General features: G+C 42.5%; 1 protein-coding gene across 7 annotated transcripts in view; it reads left to right on the top strand.

Moving 5' to 3' along the window:
- Nucleotides 1–19,120, top strand: part of oxr1a (oxidation resistance 1a) — a 210,943-nt gene that overhangs the window by 141,457 nt on the left and 50,366 nt on the right. For all 7 annotated transcript variants that reach the window (XM_050045734.1, XM_050045738.1, XM_050045735.1 and 4 more), the window contains one exon: nt 7,841–7,923. In XM_050045734.1, coding sequence (XP_049901691.1) covers nt 7,841–7,923 — 83 coding nt within the window. The remainder of the gene's footprint in view (nt 1–7,840; nt 7,924–19,120) is intronic.

Here is a 19,120-nt window from a genome sequence, read left to right as displayed (position 1 = left end):
AGTTAGGCACCAGAAACAATGTATTTGATCTTCTCAGATGGCTAAGATAAGAACTTTATCGATCCAACACAGGAGTAATTTACCTTACATCAGCTATAGAGAACAAGGTAGTGCCGAAAAACAATACACAGTACACATGCATACACATATATATACACATATGTATATATATATATATACATATAGGCCTATATATATATATATATATATATATATATAGATATTGTAGCGACCCTGCAGTAAATGTGTGTGTGTAGGAGCGAGCTGGAGGAGAGAGCAGGAGTGCACAGTTGGAGTTACAGCTCTTGTTTGTTGGTTGTTTTGGCGTGGTTACGGCCAACAGTAACCTGTACTGTTCAGTAATAAACGGTGGTTTGCCGAATAACTGCGTCATCCTTTCCACACGTCCTGGCGGAGGCTACAGTAGGCCTATATATATATATATATATGTAGTGCCGAAAAAATACACAGTATATACTGTGTATTGTTTTTCGGCACTACCTTGTTCTCTATAGTGTGTATTGTTTTTCGGCACTACCTTGTTCTCTATAGCTGATGTAAGGTAAATTACTCCTGTGTGGGATCAATAAAGTTCTTATCTTAGCCATCTGAGAAGATCAAATACATTGTTTTTGGTGCCTAACTGTTTCCCAAGTATATTAGTGTGTGTGTGAATGAATAAACGAGAGGCATTAACGTAAATTTCTTTGTAGAAAGGCGCTTTATGAAATTAAGTCCATTCACTTGTATTAGTTTACAGCGCAGCCTTGCCACATCGAATATGGCGGCGACGTTGACGTATCACAGCAGCGGGCAAACCCACTCGATGTGGCGTCTACGTATATATGTCTATGATGTTAACAGTTAAGAGCAGTCACACTGCCTGCGTGACCAGCATTGCTCAGGCACGGCACGGCATCTAGAGGAGTCTAGCCTGTTTTTTTTCACATGACGCTCGTGGTTTTCAGCAAGAACTTGTGTGTCAGTGAAAATGGTCTTTTAATGATGATTGACAACGTACTACCTTTCGCTACAGTTCCAATGTATAGATTTCTCACAGACATAAAAAAATTAAAAAATTTTAACTCAAAATAAAAACCTTCTAACATTTCTATGGACAGAATGCCTTAATTTCTTAACAGAAGGCTTTTTATTGTGAAATATTCTCAGGACCATGTTCTTGGCTTGTACGGCTCCATAGATGAGTGGAGTACAGGCTTTATTGTGGAAATACAGTAGCTATATCAGCAGGCAGCTCTGCAGGGGCGCCGCAGCAGCAACGCTGTCTGTGTAAACACTGCGTATGTGCAGGCTGAATCGGTTAAGCTGTCAGGCACTGCTCATGGAGGCAGTGTGGCCTGGGTGTAAGATGGTAAACAACAGCACATAATCATTGGTTTTGTGTGCACATTAGCATGCTGACATCAGAATTTAGCTCAAAGCACCGCTGTACCCAAGTACAGCCTCACAGAGCCTCAAGCATGGACTTTCTCTTTGTGTTGTTATTTGATACGCTTAAAACGAGTATTAGTAGTGGTGTATACGGATCAAATTCTCTATCACAATATATGTATTTTTTATACCAGTAGCTCGTCTATATCTTTTGGAGAATTAATTGAGAAACAGTTTATGAATATAATAGTCAGATGGGTCTCCAAATCCAGAAAAATGAATTTCCTGACAAATCAAGATGTCATCACATTGATGCAAATTTCCAAATCCATAGTTGCCATTGAGCAGTTTTGTTCAATAGACCATCTTAGACAGTAATCAATGGTAATTTTCTGTTGATTGACTAATCAATATGTCAAGTATTAGCACCAAGATTAACAATATGATGCAAATATCCTCAAATTCCCAACAACAGCCGTAACAAACACTAACTATTCTAGGCTTCACAAAACACACAAGGGTGGTATGTGTTGCTGGTCTATTGCATTAGACTTTACAGGTATTTCTGATATTGTGTCTAACCCCTCAATGTACAACAAAATGCTACTGTCCTCCCTCCCTCCCTCACAAACTTTCGAGGAAAGTCTCCAGCTCTCTGACTAGTCCTGCACAGCACCTGTTCAGTGTGGCTGTGGTGCAGAGCTCTTGCCTCCCCTACTGTTTAGGGGTTTTCTAAAAATAACATCTGGGGAGGGCTGTATAGCCAGCAGGCAGGGAAAACAAGGGAGCAGAGGGAAATTGGCTGCTTGTGTATTCTATCAGACCATGAGGGAATGTTAGTCAGATAGTTGTTGACTCTCCTATTCCCTGCCCGCTTCAGTTTGTCATGGCTGTGTACAAAGTGAGGGGAACTATATATTTAGCAGCCATGATTCATACTCAACAGATTGCGCGGGTACAGAACACAGCACGTCTTTCGAGTCAAATACAGCAGCATTTGCATAAAGCTCTTGACGACAATCATTCAGACTCATTGCATTCTTTGGTAGCCGTTGGATTTGTTAAATGTGTACATTCCCAGAGGGTTAAATAGTTTCTGTCTTTTAATGGACATTGTTTCTTTTTTCTATGTAATTACAATTCAGTCACTGAGGACATCCATTAATGGCAGCTATGAAAGAACTGTGCAAGTTATTGTAGCTTTGTTATCCCCAATCTTTTCATAGTCATGTCCTTTCAGGAAATCTTCTGTGTACAGCAGCATTGTACTTGTTGATTAAGGCGTTCTTTTGAGGACTCTTTTATCAGTGTTTTTATTGAATGTGAGTAAGGTCAGAGAGAGAAAACTTATGAAGTGGGCGCCATGGTAATAATAGATGCATACCTTTTGAAAGACTTTTTTAATAACTGATTTCAATATCGTCTTTTGTCCTCAAGAAGCTTTATTTCAGTAATATGTCACTCAGCAGGGGGGTTATCACAGTTTTCATGTCACAGCCCCCCACGTAGACATATTAAACCGTGTAGCTGCAGAGAGGTGCAAGTCAACCCTACAACAGGACTTTGTATTGAATTTGTAGTGCATAGATAGGCTAATGGATGTAGCCAATGTGATGTTACCTATTGGCGTGTGGACTTCTATTTTGAAGGCTCAAGTTTGGCCATCACCATCTTGGATTTTTGGAGCCAGAAGTGGCCATACTCAGACGAGAGGATGGAGTTGACTCTTAGAATAGTTGCAAGTTTGTTCAGCACAGTACATTTACAGTCTCTCTGGGTTAACTATGACAATGTTAATGCTAATTTTTGCTAGGCTCAAAACCATTAAAACAAACTGTAATTACTGGGAAATAGAACACTCATCTTCTCAAAGGGTCTTTCAGTACAACCGAATGCAAGACTTTTTTGGTGACCAAAAGGTCACAGTTAACTTTCTTGACTTATAAGCCTTCATAACATTTAAATGGACGAGTTATATAAAAAAAATCAACCCCATAAGAACAGGTAAATTAGCTTAGAGACCAACATTGTTTTTTTGTACCAGGCTGTTAACATGTTTATTTCTGCGATAAAGTTGGACATTTTAACATGGGGGTCTATGGGGGATTGACTTGCTCCTGGAGCCAGCCTCAGGTGGCCATTAGAGGAACTGCAGTTTTTGGCACTTCCACATTTGCTTCCGCCCCAGAGGTTGCTGCTTTGTTGCCATGAGTCAGTGTGGTGAGCCATGACTCGGATGCAGCCTTTGTCACACATTTTTCCGTTAAGTTGCTCAGATAGGCATGACTTCTTGTGACTGTTTACATCCCACATTGGTGAGAGGCAGCCTTTGTTTTTCCTGACACACAGCAGCTCCTTTCAGTATCTGAGCGAGTCACACACAGCTTCTCTCACAACTGACCCAGTGTAATTGTAATTCAGCCCATTAATGAGCCAAGTAAAATGCCCTTTATGGGAAACGACAACAGTAAAAGAGCTTACACTGTGGCAACTGTTGTTTTACTTGGTTGAACAACAAATTAGATAACTAGCAACCTCGGCTCCCCTCTGTTTCCACTGTGCTGTTCAGCAAAGATAACCACGTTTACTTTATCTAGATTGGCACTGGCCACAGGCCCATTTCTGCACACCTTTCCTGTGCAGCCTCTACATCTCCAGATTCTGCCATTTTGAGCATGTTACATCATGCTGTCTAAATGCATGACGTGCAGCGTGCTCCTGTTACAGCACAAAACCAAAGACTGCATATCAAGACAGAAAAAAATCAAAGTTGAAATACTATCCATTTGTGTATTGATGGCAAAAACATGCTTGACTGAAAATCGAAATTCCAATGCATCACAGGATGCGGAGGGATCACGTGAAACAGGCTGTAATTTGTAGACTTAAGAAGTAGATTCCTTCTATAGAAGCAGGGCTTATTAAGAGACAACAGATGCTCCTGGTTTCCTGTGGAGTGGGATGAAACCAGAGCCTTTGTTACTGAAGATGCCCCGGTGCTGAGCTCCACTGCGTGTCTGGAGTGTGAATAAAATGCCAATTTCTTTAGCCACCATCCATGGTGAGGTTTAATTTTAGACCAATCACTTGCTCACCATGTGCAAACACCCCTGCAGTTGCTAATGCATATCTGTTATTCTCTTTCTCTGTCTGTCTCGCTCCTCGTAGCTCGCTGTCACTCTCTCCCACTCCTCTCATTCTGTATTATTTGGGAGTCGGAGGCATTTTAACCCAATCCTCTGTTAACCCTGATTGTGCTCAGCCTGCACCAGTTTAGTGTTTACAGCTGCGTATCAGCACGCCAAGCTATGACAAAAGCAAAACATTGCACAAATCTCCGCAATTCCGCAGCTAACAAAGCAGATCAACACCTCCGCTGTTTACAAACCGAGTCAGGTTACATGCAGTCTGCCACACTGGCATGACCTGCAATTAAACAGAGACACAGTGGATTACATTTCATAACAGGAAGGCATGGAATCACAGTTATGACGCGTTGCCTCTAAATAGCAACTAAAACGCAATCATCTACAATCCACAGCTCCACATTCTATTGTCCCACTGAAAGTAATCATCCTGCCAAGGTTTTCATTTGGATACTGAATAATTGATTTGGCACACGCCCACAGTTTTGTGCAGCCATTGTGTTCTTTCTCATCACAAATCCTTACCCAAGGTTTTCATACTGCTACAGGTTATTTTGTGCACTACCCTAGCTGGGTACGACAAAATCAAATATCAGTGCCTCAATATGCAATGAAGTGCAGATAATCTGGAGATGATTACTGGTCCTGTTCATAGATAACACACAAAAAATGTTGAGAAATGAGCCTGAGCAAAGCTTGACCCAATCCAAACAGACCTGATGATAATTAGACCCAATCTAAACTGCAGTGGACCTGAACAGAGAGAACACTATCACAGACAGCAGAATGATAAGATATTAATTAACAAGAAGAAATATAATAATAACAATGTCCGAGGAACAAATGTAAAGTCATCGAAGCTAATTCCAAAGATGATTATTTTATATGCTTCAAAGACTAATGCATAGAAATAATTTAAAGTACTATTATTAACTCCTGCCCCCCAAATGAAACAGTCTGCAGCCAATTGCGAGATATTTAGACAGAAGATAATCATTTTATTACCAGTTTAATATCTGTAAATCAAATTCAACAAAATTATTGTCAAGCCCTTCATATCAGCTCAGGTATTAGACTTATTGAAACAGACCCCAGATTTGTGACACTAGAACAAGACCCTACCTGATTGGGTTGGGTTTCTGTTCCTCAAAACCAGGTGGAGGACCAGGTGTTCTTTACCTCAGAACCCAGACATACATGGTTTTGGTTGTTTTCCAAACATTCAGCTCAGCTTTTTAAGTTGAGAGAACACACACAATGTAGTACATTTATTATTTTTTCATTTAAAATTCAAAGGAGCACTAAAACTCATCTAATGTCAGTCGAAAAATAATAGCCAGAGAAAATATTGGTGTTTTTGACAAAATGTAACTTAAAGTCCAAACAACTTATCTACTGCTGAGGAGAAGGTTGCTTTAGTGAGATACAGACGACAATATGAAGCAAAAAAAAAAAGGTGGCTGCAGATGAGGGTGTGTGTTCCAGGCTACAACTTGACATGTTGAAGTCTGTTTATCTCAGATATGCTCATGAAAACAATGAGGCCCTCACGATAGTACAGTATACTAAGAGTAATTAAGTTATGTGTTCATACTCAATATTTTAAGTGATATTTACTTAGATTGTTGAAGTAGACACAACATACAGTCAAACTGTCATATTTTCTACAATAGATTTGGGCACTTAAATGCAGCCTTTAAAACAAAGAAAATAAACTGTTACAACTAATGTATAATAATAGTATATACAAATTCTAGTCTCATTTCACAATACCAGTAGTAAATCTATATTTGCTATCCTATGCCTTTATTTCATAAACAACGTCAACAGTATCGTCTTTACTAAACTGATATTTATACCTGAAGCAGCTCTAATTTCCCCTCCCCTCTCACTTTCTGCCAGGCAGTCCTGAGCCCCAGAAATAGCAGCACTGGTGTATGACTCATGTTTTGAGTGATCTGAGATGCCTGATGAGAAAGGCACAAAAAAAGGGGGCTCATTAGTCATGTGCAACACCACCAAAAGAAAGACATTTAAGGGAGGCATCTGAGGGCACTGGGTCAGTGAATGTCCAGTGTAAATCCTCCACCCAAACTCAGTGACCTCCATCAGTCAGCTCCTTCCTTGGCCCTCATGCCCTACACCTCTAATCAACGAAGCCTTGCACATTATTTCTCAAGTCCATTCACTGGCACTCCTTTTTCTCAGTCTCTCAAAGACCGAAATCCGCCCCTTTTCCACATCTCCTGCATTCCCAAGAGTCCCCTTCCAGTTTCTTTCATCTCCCATCCTATCGTTTGCTCCTGTCTTTCATCTGCTTGCTTCAGCATTCCATCCACCCTCTTGCCTTCATCACTAGTCTATTACCCAACCTCACCCAGCCCCCCAACTTCTTCATGTAACTTCCACCATCATCTTCTGTCACCATCCACCCTGCTCTTATTCATCCAATAAGCCTACCATTAATTGAATAATAATTCATCCAAAGCCTACCTTATTATATTTCTTTTACTCTCAGACTAAATCTGCCAGCTGTGTGCTCCTCTTATCGTCTATCATCTACCTTGATTCTCCCAACCATCCATCCTGGATCTTCAGCTCTGCTTCCTGCCCCTCCCTTTACCTTCTACTTCCTCCCAACCCTTCCAGGTCCCTTATCAAAAAGTAGGGAATTCTGAATATTCCTAATATTCACACCTTGATACCACAACTCTACACCTCCACCCTCTTCTTCAGCTGCCACTTCCCCGTGCTACATCCCCACATTACCCAACCAACACGTAGCACTGAACCCTCCCTTCTCCTCCATCCACCCTCTGGTTCAGCCCCCACTTTCCTCCTTCTCCATCTCCAGCTTTAGCAACCCCCGCTTCCCAACAGAATCCATCATCCTCTTCTCCTCTCGGGCTCGCATCCAGAGCGGCGGTGCCCTGATGGAGGTCAGCCTGGTCTCTTTCTGCCGTGAGAGACAGGAAGGCAAGGTGAACCGCTCTCAACGGCTGTCATTGCGCTGTACGGCGGGTGAGGAGGAAGAAGGGAGAGAGAGAGGGAGAGAGAGGAGGACAGTGTGATAGAGGGAGAGCAAGGGCAGGAGGGTAGAAGCAGAGCGAGAGGGAGAGAGAAGAAGAGAGAGAGAGAGAAAGTGGTCCGGTGCTCACAGCTCACATCGCTGGCTGGCTGGCTGGCTCGCTCACTGTTGACGAATGAGCTGTCTACCCACGGGGCTGGGAAACGGCAGCTTGTGACAAGCTGGGGAGAGAGGAACATGAATGTAATGCGTACCTTGCCTCGCTTGCTTTCAGATACCGGCCAGAAGAAGACTCCAGAGAAGAAGGATGGGAGGCGCATGTCGTTCCAGAGACCCAAAGGGACCATTGAATATTCTGTGAGTAACGCACAAGCAACTCTGCTCTTTCTATGTTAATGCCATTATGTGTTTTTGACTGCTCCCGTGCTCCTACTGCTGCTTCTGTGTGTGTCCGCTGCTGCTGGTGGTTCTGTAGCTCTGACTAGCTCCAGTAATATTCTAGCTGTAGCTGTTGTGTTTGTGTTGTGAAGGCACCGTGTCAGACCATGCTTGGTAGCTCATTAGTGAGGGAGAGAAGCATTTTGTGGATTTTGCGAGTGTAACACGTGTACCTCGTTCTCAAAGTGTTTACATGAAGAGGACAGTGTGTCTGTGTGTGTGTGTGTGTGTGTGTGTGTGTGTGTGTACACAGACGTGCAGGGTGGCTGATCGTAAGCTTATGGAAACAATGTATCCTCTGTTAAAGAGTCCCTGTGCAGCAACACAACGCTCAGCTCCATTTTGCATGTTGATGTATAGGAAGGAGAGAGGAATTGTAGCACATCCGTATGTTTCCTTAAGCTGGATCAGACGAGGACAGGCAGGCAGGAGCGCTGGCAGGATGTGTATTTGTTTTTCCATTCGTTGTCTGCCACGTATCGGAGAGCATTCCACCACAGAGCTTGCAGTGCTCGCGAATGACCTTCCAACTGCGTTGTCATTTCTATTGATTTAGCTGTTGTGTAGGAGAAGGGGAGGGGGGTGAGGCGATGGAGAGAGAGAGAGGAGAGAGGGAGCTCTGGTTCCCTGGTGTGAGCTGAAAATGGAGCCTGTCTCTGCTTTGCCTGGTTGTGTTCTTCAAATGACCCTCAAATCCAGCTGCAGTCAGACTGCTTTTCCTCCGCTCTCTCTCCGTGGCAACAGTGAGGAGTGGGATTGCTGTGGCTCAGCTCCGGCTGTCTGCCTGTCTGCTGGAAAGAGGGGAAGGGAGGAAGGAGAGAAGTAAGGAAAGGGAGGGAGGGAGGGAGGGAGGGAGCAGGGTTTGTGGTCTCTTACTGACATTCCACTCTCCTCTCCCAAACTCCGGCTCCAGGAGCTTCTGTTAGTTTCACTGTGTTTGCCTCCCTTTCCCCATCTCCAACACCTCAGCAACAGAGACACCTCCCCCACATCCACCACCTCCCCAACCTGTCAGTCATCCAACACCTGCTGATTGACAAGGCCCTTGTTTACCTTGCTGGGGCTTGAACAACTTCAACCACTACAACAGGATATTTGTCAGAGGCAAAGCACTGTGTCACGGCCCTGATATGAACTGATAAAGGCCACAACAACTCAGCAAGATGGACAGAAATGCTGGTGGTTAAGAAAAATAGGGAGAAATTTAGTGTTTAGTATGTGGAGAAAAGATTCACATCTCAATCACACAGGTTACCAATCCTGTTCTTGTCAGCGGCCACTCTCTTGTGCTCTTTTCTCCTTATTACCTCCCACTAGTTTGCTGCTAGTGTGATGGATGGATCGAGTGCTGCCAGTGATTGTGTCCTGTAGCCTGACATGCTGCAGCAGCACGCAGCAAGGATGCTCGGGGCCGCCAAGAGTGTTTAAGGCAATATAACCAAACCTCCTCTACACTGTAAGACACATGGTCTCCAGTGTCCCAATGATTGAGAAGTAGCTTTATCTTAAACTCATCTCCTGTGCCGGTGGATGGCCGGCAATGTTTCCTTATTTCGCTCTACAGCAGATACGGTTTTAATCTATTGCCCGGCGCACACAGGAAAAAGGAGGGTTTCCTCTTACGCCGCCTTATCGATACAATCTCCCTCCCTCCCCCTCCCGCTCCCCCCTCTCACCCCTTTACCTCACACACAGGCTTCTTTCTCTGTCCCTTTTTTTTCGTGTTGAGAAATAACCTGAGCAGCTGCAAGCCATCTGCCTAGACACTGATAACGCCAGTCCATTCAGTCCAGCTATTGGCTGACCTGCATCCAATTAAAAAAGTGTTTGAAGTCTGTGGGAACAACAGAGATAGATGAGGAGACAGGAAGACGAAGAGAGAGAGGCAAAGAGCAGCACAGAGGTGAGCCACGCAGGGGGGGCTCTCTTTTCCCACTGACTGGCTGAGAGGACGGCCAGTCAAAGTCAAAGAATTCAAGGAACTGAGAGAGTGCAGGCCACACGTATTTATCTCCAGACACACCAGCTGTAGAACACCATGGACATAGATGCCCCAGTTGGGATGCTATTTTGGATTTTGCATGAACTCTGGGGATCCGCAGGGTGTCTTGACTAGCAGATAGCTGCGGATAGGTTTAAAGGAAAATTCTGGCTTACTACAACTTTGGTGTTAGCTTTGGAACTTTAGAAATCGTGGGGAAATACACGTCTATTTCAGAGAGGTGCTCGCAGGCAGACATCAAAAAAGAACCGCAAAGCCTCTGACTCATTATTTCAGTTTCGTGGCTTTGGCCATCATTTCTGTTAGTTATTAAAACATGGAGATGATGGGACAGCCCAGTCTGCAGCTGCCCAGGCTGAAGTCTTACATCGCCACCAGGGCCATGCCATGATGTGGAGCAGAGATGGACATCTGAGAGACAACCCCCTCCCCATTGGATGCTAATCCTTTTCAGTGATAAAGAGGATCAGCAAACTTTCTGTTGCTGCCATTACACAGAACGCTCAGTTCAACGTCTGCTGGTTAGCATGAGCTAACAACAGCATCAGTGGCTAATATCTGTCACTGAGCCATCAGAAAGGTCCCAACAAACTCACAACAACACCAAAATGGCTCAACTCTGTCTTTAATCCCGTTTAGTCACGTTAGCTGTGTAATGCTAACAGCCCTGTCACTGAGTGTGTGTGGGGCAGGTGAACTCTACGTCACCAGCACAGAGCTCACACTCCCACAGCAGTAGTATCATGATAAACAACTTGTCGGTTAATGGTTCATTATTGTTTAACGAGGGTTGACTTTCGGTCACAAAAACCATTTAAAATTAGCATCCTACTGGCCAAGTGATGACAACATCTGTCACCTCTCTGCTGCTTGCTATCAAATAGAGGTATATATGCCTCCAGATAATACAGTCTGGTTGTTTTTCTAAACCTTAACAACTATGGCCAAAACTACAAGGATGACCTCTATGTTGTAATAAACTGGAATTATTCCATAATGTGGAGCCATGTTTATTATTTTGGCCTGTCCCTCCCTACACACACTCTGTTTCAGTCTTGCAGTGCTCTCAGCAGAACTGGCACAGCAAAACTCTCATTACATTTTGTATAGTGACACTAGAGAGCAGTTTAAGGGGAAAGGCTGTCTGAATTCCAGTCTGTAGGTCGGGAGAAAGAGGGAGGTTGTCAGCATTCATGTTGTTGTCATTCTGGCCATAAATATGATCAGTCAGATAGCATAACCAACTTTGTGCGCTCTTGGATTTTAGTAAAACAGTGGTTATGCCACTCGGCCATTTCCCCTAAAATACATGTTAACTTCTACATTTAGGTTAGGCTATAAGCTGTCAGATGTCAGGATAAAGTTTGTACAGACATTCATGGTGCCCACACTGGGAGACTTGGTAACGTGAGGTTTTCAAAAAATGATTTGAATGATAATCAAACTGAACAAGAGAACACTAACTGTTTGGAATTTTACCGTGGTTTATCGGGAAACCGGTTATCGTTTCACTACGAGTCTCAACAACTTTTGGATAATCATGAAATTTGGTACACATTGTTGCATTCATCAGGATGAATTGTGGTAACTTTGGTAGTGCAAGCTTTCCCACAGATTCATTTATTTGTGGCGGGCCACCAAGATTATAACATCTGCCGCTACATTTTGATTTTCTATTTTTGGAGCTGGACCGTTCATTAGGAGTGCCGCTGTACATTACCAGTTGTTATTTGCTCCACAGATGGAGCAGCACAACGCCAGACGCAGTGAAAGTGAAACATAACCTTCATCACACTGGGTACGCTGGTTTGCTTTTACTCACAAACAGCTGCTCCTTTCATCCATCGATCTGATCAGTTCTAATTGAATCAACTGATCAGTTATCCACCTCGCAACTCAAAACTCAACAATCTGCTGCACTGCATTTATGGACCTGCTAAAATCTCTGAATTTAGAAAGGTGACACCTGATACAAGGACACACAGGCAAGCGAAAAACAAAAACATGGTTGTCCCCCCCACTGACATTGCCGTCAGCCTCAGCTTTATTACAGCTGTTCATCGGCTTTATGGTAAACACACCTACTAAACATCAGCTTGTCATTTTAAGCATGTTTGCATGCTAGAATTAGCAACACTGCTGTGCCCAGTGTTGTGAGCCAAGTGTGTACTGAAATATATATATGTTCAATGGTAATTAAGAAAGATTTGGAGATAACAACATGTCTACACAGTTAATCTTCAGTTAACATGTTTTGTAAATGCTCCTCTACTGTATATGATTTACAGTATGTACCTGACGTGTCACGATTCTACCAGATGTGAAGATGATCAGTCACCAGTCTGCAGGTTGATGGATTTTTGCTGGGCTTAAAGGAAGCACTGTGGGCATTAGAGGACTTGCGGACATTAGATGAGTCATACATTAAGCGCAAGGTGTGTGTGCATGCGCACATGGAGAGACACACACATCGGCAGCAATCTTAACTCCGCACCCTCCTGACAATCAGTCACTCTGATTGCATTATTCACTGCTGGGTAGAAGAGGAGATCCCACTGTTTCAGCTCTTTCACAGCTCTCTGTCTGAGAGTAGGAGAACAAGTCAAACGATGATGGAGAAATGATGGGATCGGAGGGGTGTGTGGATGGCGACGTTAAAAGGGATGGAGGAGGGAGTGGAGGGGAATGCATATAGAGAAGATGGAGACTGATGATGAGTAGCTTAATGGGTAAAAGAGCAGACTAATACAAGGCCCGGATGTCAGCATCTCACAGTGTTACCTTATTTTACCTATTGCTCATGCTCCACCTACGTGTTGGAGCCTGTTATACTTGTTTGAAGTTAACTAAAGAGAAAAGATACCGAGATAGAACAATATTTAAGTTATCTTTCATTTTATTGAGAATGTATTACTGGCCACAGGCGATAAATGGCTTGTTTTACTCTAACACATTGTGTTATAGGGAAAGTTCATCTCAAAATCAAAAATATATTTTCATCTTACTTGTAGGGTATTTATCACTCTAGACTGTTTTGGTGTGAGTTGCCGAGTGATGGAGATATGGGCTGTAGAGATGTCGGCTTTCTCTTGAATGCAATGGAACCAGATGGCACTCAGCTTGTGGTGCTCAAAGCGCCAGAAAAAAGAAATAAATTGGAACCTCAACAGCAACGTCTCTCTCCTGAAATCATGACCCAGTTACTCAAGACAATCCACAGACCTTGTGGTGAGCAGTTAATGTAGGAACTATTTTCTTCCTATCGCACTACACCTACCAATCAAATCATCGCGCAGAAGGAAATTTGCGCCTACTCATGGACAAGAGGCCTGTGCTTATGACAGCATGAGATCTAAACATAAATGGTGTCCTCTTTGGCTGAACGCTCAGTGGTACTAGGTAAGCTATAGCATTAGGGCTGCTTGATTAAATAAAACGATAAAACGATTATGCGCTTCTTGTCAGTTTACTCTCGTTGTCTTGTGTTGCAAATCAAACGCACCCAGAAGCCGCGCATGAGCAATACCTGCTTACAACAAGGTCTGTGGATTACCTTTAGTAACTGGGTCATGACTTTGAGCACCACAAGCTGAGTGCCATCTAGTTGCACTACATTCAAGAGAAGGCAGACATCTCTACGGTTGATATTTCCAACAATCTGCAGCTCACACCAAAACAACCTAGACTGATAAATAGCACTACAGGTAAGAGGAAAAATGTGCGTTTTTAATTTACGGGGTGAACCGTCCCTTTAACAAGTGGGGTGTTTTTCCCATTGAAATCAGCTCTGAGTTAGGGTTTGAGCCCGAAGGTACCCTTGTGACACTGACCCCTTTTAAAACATAAAATCTCCCATCACTTCAACCTTCCTGTGCCTAGTTGTCCCCATAAAACCAAGGACATGATCAGTGTTGTTAACAGGCCTCTCATTTTTAGATTTTATAAGCTATGTTAACATTTGTTTTGTTAGTCAGCCAAACTACAATATGACTTGGCTGTTATCTGATAAACATGCATCACAGGGCCAGTCTCTACGCTCTGCCAAAGACATTTTTAAGGCAGTGAATAGCTGTTCTGTATCATTTTGATATTTTAATCAAATTTGCATTGATTGCATGCTTTTGAAGTTCAAAATGACCAACACAGCGATGACTGTTTCAGTCAATAAACAATCTTGCGTTAGCTTGTGCATGCCGTTTCCAGCCCTGTATGGTCAAGCACTGACAGCTGATGCTAGTAGATATTAAACTATGGTCCAAATCCCTTAGTCATACTTGAAGTATGTCATATTTTAATCACTTTGATCAGAATCTTTGGACATGGAGAGCTGAGCAGCAACTTGTCCTGTCAGTCTGTGAAACTGTATTGTTAGCTAACATTAGCTCAGCAGTCAACAGTGAGTTTAGATGATTTTTTTTTTATTGTCAGACATTACTCACCAGTAGTTTGTGGTTATTACCGTTTTAAGTGGAAAACTACATGGCAGCCATCACTAAATATAATTACAACTTCAACTTAGTGATGAATAAGAATAAGTAATTTTATGTATTCACGCAATGTACCTTTAGAAGTGAACTTAACTGAAATATTGATCAGTGGCACACCAATAAGCCCTGATGACTGGAGAGAACTTTTTATTTCTATGTCTAATATCAATTCTCATATCATTTTAATCTTATTTTGTAGCACTCACCAGATGTACAGCTCTCACTTTTTGTTTATTGTCCCTCATGTATGAAGCAATAAGTACTTTGACCAACTCCCAGAAAATAGCCTACTCAATTAAGTCAAATACTCCCTAAATATTTTTTATAGACCACTGAGCCCAACATCAAGATTTAAAAGTACTCAACACCAGGGTGCAGGTTTGTACCCAATTTGCTAAAGGAAAAGCGTTTTAATCACACTCTTTGCATGCAAAGGTAAGATTATTTTTAAATCCTCATGGTTTGCACCTGCCTTAGTAAATCAGGGAGAGGTGATATCCAACATACACACATATAAAAAGTATAAAAGAAATAATATGAAATAATCATAGTACCCATAAGATGATGTCATCATCCATTGTGATGTTTCACTGTGCACATCATTATATGCCCATTCTGTAGACATCACCCAGCCCTTTAATGAATCTCTTATTGCCTCGCTGGTCCTTGCGTGTCATTAGGTCCCTGTACATGTGTTGGTAAATTAGTGGAAATGCTATCAGAGCCTGAAGCAGGATGTCAGCGCCTGGCACAAGCAGGGATCCATCAGAGCTTGAAAGTGAGACAGCAAACTTGTTCTGTGTCCTCTTAAAAAGGACACAATGGTGTGACTTTCTCCGCTGTCACTTATAGAGGGTCTAAATTTAGGTCTGCAAACGATCAGCAAGGGTGCAGTTGCACACAGTACACATGCCATTAGGGTAGTAACGACAAAGTCGCCATGGCAACTGTCATGCTAAAGCTGGGCTTCATCCTTCATTATAAAATGAGGAGCGATAGCTGCTTTAATATGGCATTATGGGTGATTAAATCGTACACTGTTGAGTTTTATTTCCAGTTTGATGACGACAGTCAATTCATTGTGACGATTATGGTTTCTCTTTCACTCTTCTCCGACTTTTTTCATTTTACTTTTCTCTGTGACTCATTATCTCATTTTTCATTGAGAAAATTAGGCGGTCTTGATGCAGAGAAAGGTCTCTGTAGGTCAGCAAACACCTGCTAGTGGTTACCTTTTAAAAACATTTCTGCTTAATAATGTGACCAATAAGCCGTAGAGACTGAGAGTGCATCCTATTTCCTTGGTTGGCCTTTTGCAGTAGCACTCATAGATTTGCTCTCATGTTCCATACTTACCAAAATGCCAGTGGACTCTTTAATGGAGCTATTAGTCTTTGGCTGTCCGGCCGACTGCCCTTGTTGAATCTTGGCGTCCTCTCCTGTTCAACAAGGTGACCATTAGCTAGATGTCAGTCACTCTCAAGATGGCTGTCTCTGCCTTACTCTACCCTTCTCCTCAGAAGGACAGATGTCACCCGAACAGGAAGAAGCTTAATTATTCATCCCCAGTTGGAAATGAATAATGGGTATTATTGATCCAGAGGATAAGAAGATAGGTTGCACCTGTCATTAGCGGCTATGATCCTGATTGTGATTACTCTCTTTCTCTTACCCTCCCTCCCTCGTTCTTCTGTCAATAACAGGTCTTTATCAGTGGGTCACATTTGCATGTCCCCTGTCCTCTGCCACTTAATTGAGTTAGAGATAGCTTCTCTTACAGTACGATCAGTGACTACAGCTCTTGGGTTTGGTGGAGTCACATGTATCATTTTTGTCTTGCCTCGATGGTCAGTGACGTGCAAAGCTACTCATGCTGTTAACATCACTTGCCTTGTAGATAAAGTGATTAATTAAGCTTAAAAGGCAAACTTGAATCATACTATTATTACACCGTGTTTAGTGCCAAGATTAGCCCACCACCTGGCTTTGCCAATGTTTACTTCATTGAACAGCAGATATTTTTACCCATATTGATTGGCTGAGCTCCTGATACAAGAACTACCAGAGCAGCTATGTGATGCAAGAGCCAGCAGCTGTCATTGGTTGGGCTATAAGCTTGAAAATATGTAGTTTGAGAGCAGAGAGCAGAGGTTTTGTCAATATAAGCCAGATCTGTGGCCTCATATTGCAGAATGCTAAAGAAGAGCGTCTTAAAACAGTGTTTTAGCAGCTGTAAATGTCCTGTGTACCTGAGTGTCCTATAGGTCGGCTTTTTGCTAAGCATCAGAGGAGCTATAAAGCTAAAAATAAATAGTTCATGGATGAGACGGTAGCAAATAGCACCTAGGGAGAATCAATGCTCTGTGCTGAAGCCGCCTGGATGAAAGGGTCTGACACTGTAGGAGCCCTGCTGATTATTAACTCTTGATGTTCCTAATTACAAAAAAAACATAAGGAAAACTCCTGTTGTGCCTTAAAACAAAACTTTGATTTTTCAATCATGAAACACCACTTGTGAACCAAGGACATGACACAAACACAATGATGAACAGGGTGTTGTAAATACTTTAAAGGCCCAGACACACCTAACCAACATCAGAGATCTAGTGGTGTCGAAGGCAGACTATTGCTCCACCTCAGGTTGCCATTGCAGCAGGTGGCAGAAGTCTGTATTCGTCATTCAAAAAGGTAGAACAGAAGACAGATAGGACGCATTCAAGATGCTAGTTAGCCAGTTAGCACATTAACAACACAACCTGATGTTCAAAGAACAAATGATATTTACTATGCGCTAGCGAACCATTGAACCATTTCCGCTATAGAGCTCAATGGCCAGCAATAATAATCTTACCTAATTTAACATGTGTATTTTGATCTCTTGCCGTCTTGATTTTAAATGTCTTTGCTTTCCACACTTTTGTTTCTCATCTCTTGCACTGAACTGAACTGCCAATCAGAGCGATTTCATTACAGACAAGCTCTGCCAAATTGGCCACAAAGCTGCCGACTAGTGCCAACAGCGTGGGTCACACTGCAAAAACTGGGGCGACAGACTCTTGACGATGGCCCGAAACTGACCTGACAGTCAGCTCGGTGTTTCGAGGCCTTAGGATGGGATGATTGATGGTCAGTTGTGACACACCACAACAGTGGTGGAGCAAGTATTTAAGTCCTTTACTTGAGTAAAAGTACTCAGTGCAGAATTCCACCACTGTATCACAATTACACTTATTAGTATTAGTCTATAGCCTTTTTTTAAAGTAATTATTCAGCTTATTATTCCTTCGTTGTGAAGACACGGTGAATGTGTTTCTTTGTAGAGTCTCAGAGACTTTACCACTCCGGGTCTGATCTTTACAACTATGACTTTGAGGACAGGATATTTATCTGCTGTTGTCTGAACAAACAGTACGACTCCCTTTACAAAGCTGATGAGATGACAACTCATAAAGGACTTTGATGTTGTCAGAAGACGTCTAAGAGCAGTTGTTAACAACACATTTTTGAGGAGATGTTTGAGATGCTGTCATCACGTCCTGCTCATGTCGTTGTGCATTCTTTTAGTCACTGTGGTGAAAGACACCAAGGTATTTCCTAGGTTTTTTCCACCACGCTGCCTTGTCTTTTACCTGCATTTATTTGATCAACTCAGAGATCAGTGAGTATGTCGACATGCAAACTAGTATCCTGGTTTTGACTCATATCTTGGTTTGATCTTATTTGGAAATGAAATTTACATGCAGCATAGATAGACCTAATTATTCAGCTCTTTGTATACTTAATTCTAACTGTAACTGGTATCTTGTTCGTCCACATCAGTACAGGCATGCATTGAAATGTTTAACATCTGAGTTTCTCTCTGTCATTCTTATACACAGTAAACAGAGTTATATCAGCAGTTGTGGATGAGCCCAGTTTGGTTTACTGGATTTGACTTCTTAATCTGATCAACAATAATGGAAGATGAGATCAACAATGCAGTTAACTCTTTGCATTACCATTATCAGACTGTGACTTTTAGTTTAGCTTCTAGACCATTGCTACATTGTTTATATCTAAATGTTTGTTTTGGTGACTGACTAATATGTAATAATTTTAGGGACACACCTGTGCACATATATATTTGAGTTTTATAACAGAGGGGTAAGAGCTTATCCAGACCTATACATGCACAAAGTGGAGAGATATCAGAGTGAGGGGGCTGCCTTGGTCAGGCGCCCCGAGCGGTCCGTTAGGACCGTTAGCTGTGTCAGTGCGGCTGGTGGTGATAACACACTAAACAATGCTAAAGGGATTTTGCAGCTCAAAAGGAGGCTGGTTACTCAACCAAGGTGACCAGGGGGAAGACCATGGATGTCTTAAGAGAAAAAAGAAGAAGATCTTTTTCTTTTTTTTTTCTTTTTGAAATTACCTGGATGATCAGTGCTGCTTCCACATTGGGCCCATAGAGCAGGCGCACTAGAGACTTACAGCCACATACCATGGCTGAGTGTGCCCTGGCAGCTGACTCCAGGTTTAGCACTCCTCTAACTTGAATGGTGATAAATGATTTAAACTCGCAGCTCTTTTAGACTTTCCAAATGTCATTGGACTGAATAGATTAAATCTTGATAGTGGAATGAACTAA

This window comes from Epinephelus moara, chromosome 6 (genome assembly GCF_006386435.1).
Source record: "Epinephelus moara isolate mb chromosome 6, YSFRI_EMoa_1.0, whole genome shotgun sequence".
In the NCBI taxonomy this organism is placed as follows: domain Eukaryota; kingdom Metazoa; phylum Chordata; class Actinopteri; order Perciformes; family Serranidae; genus Epinephelus; species Epinephelus moara.
Note: the sequence above shows the minus strand (reverse complement) of the source record. Positions and strands in the feature narration are given on the sequence as shown.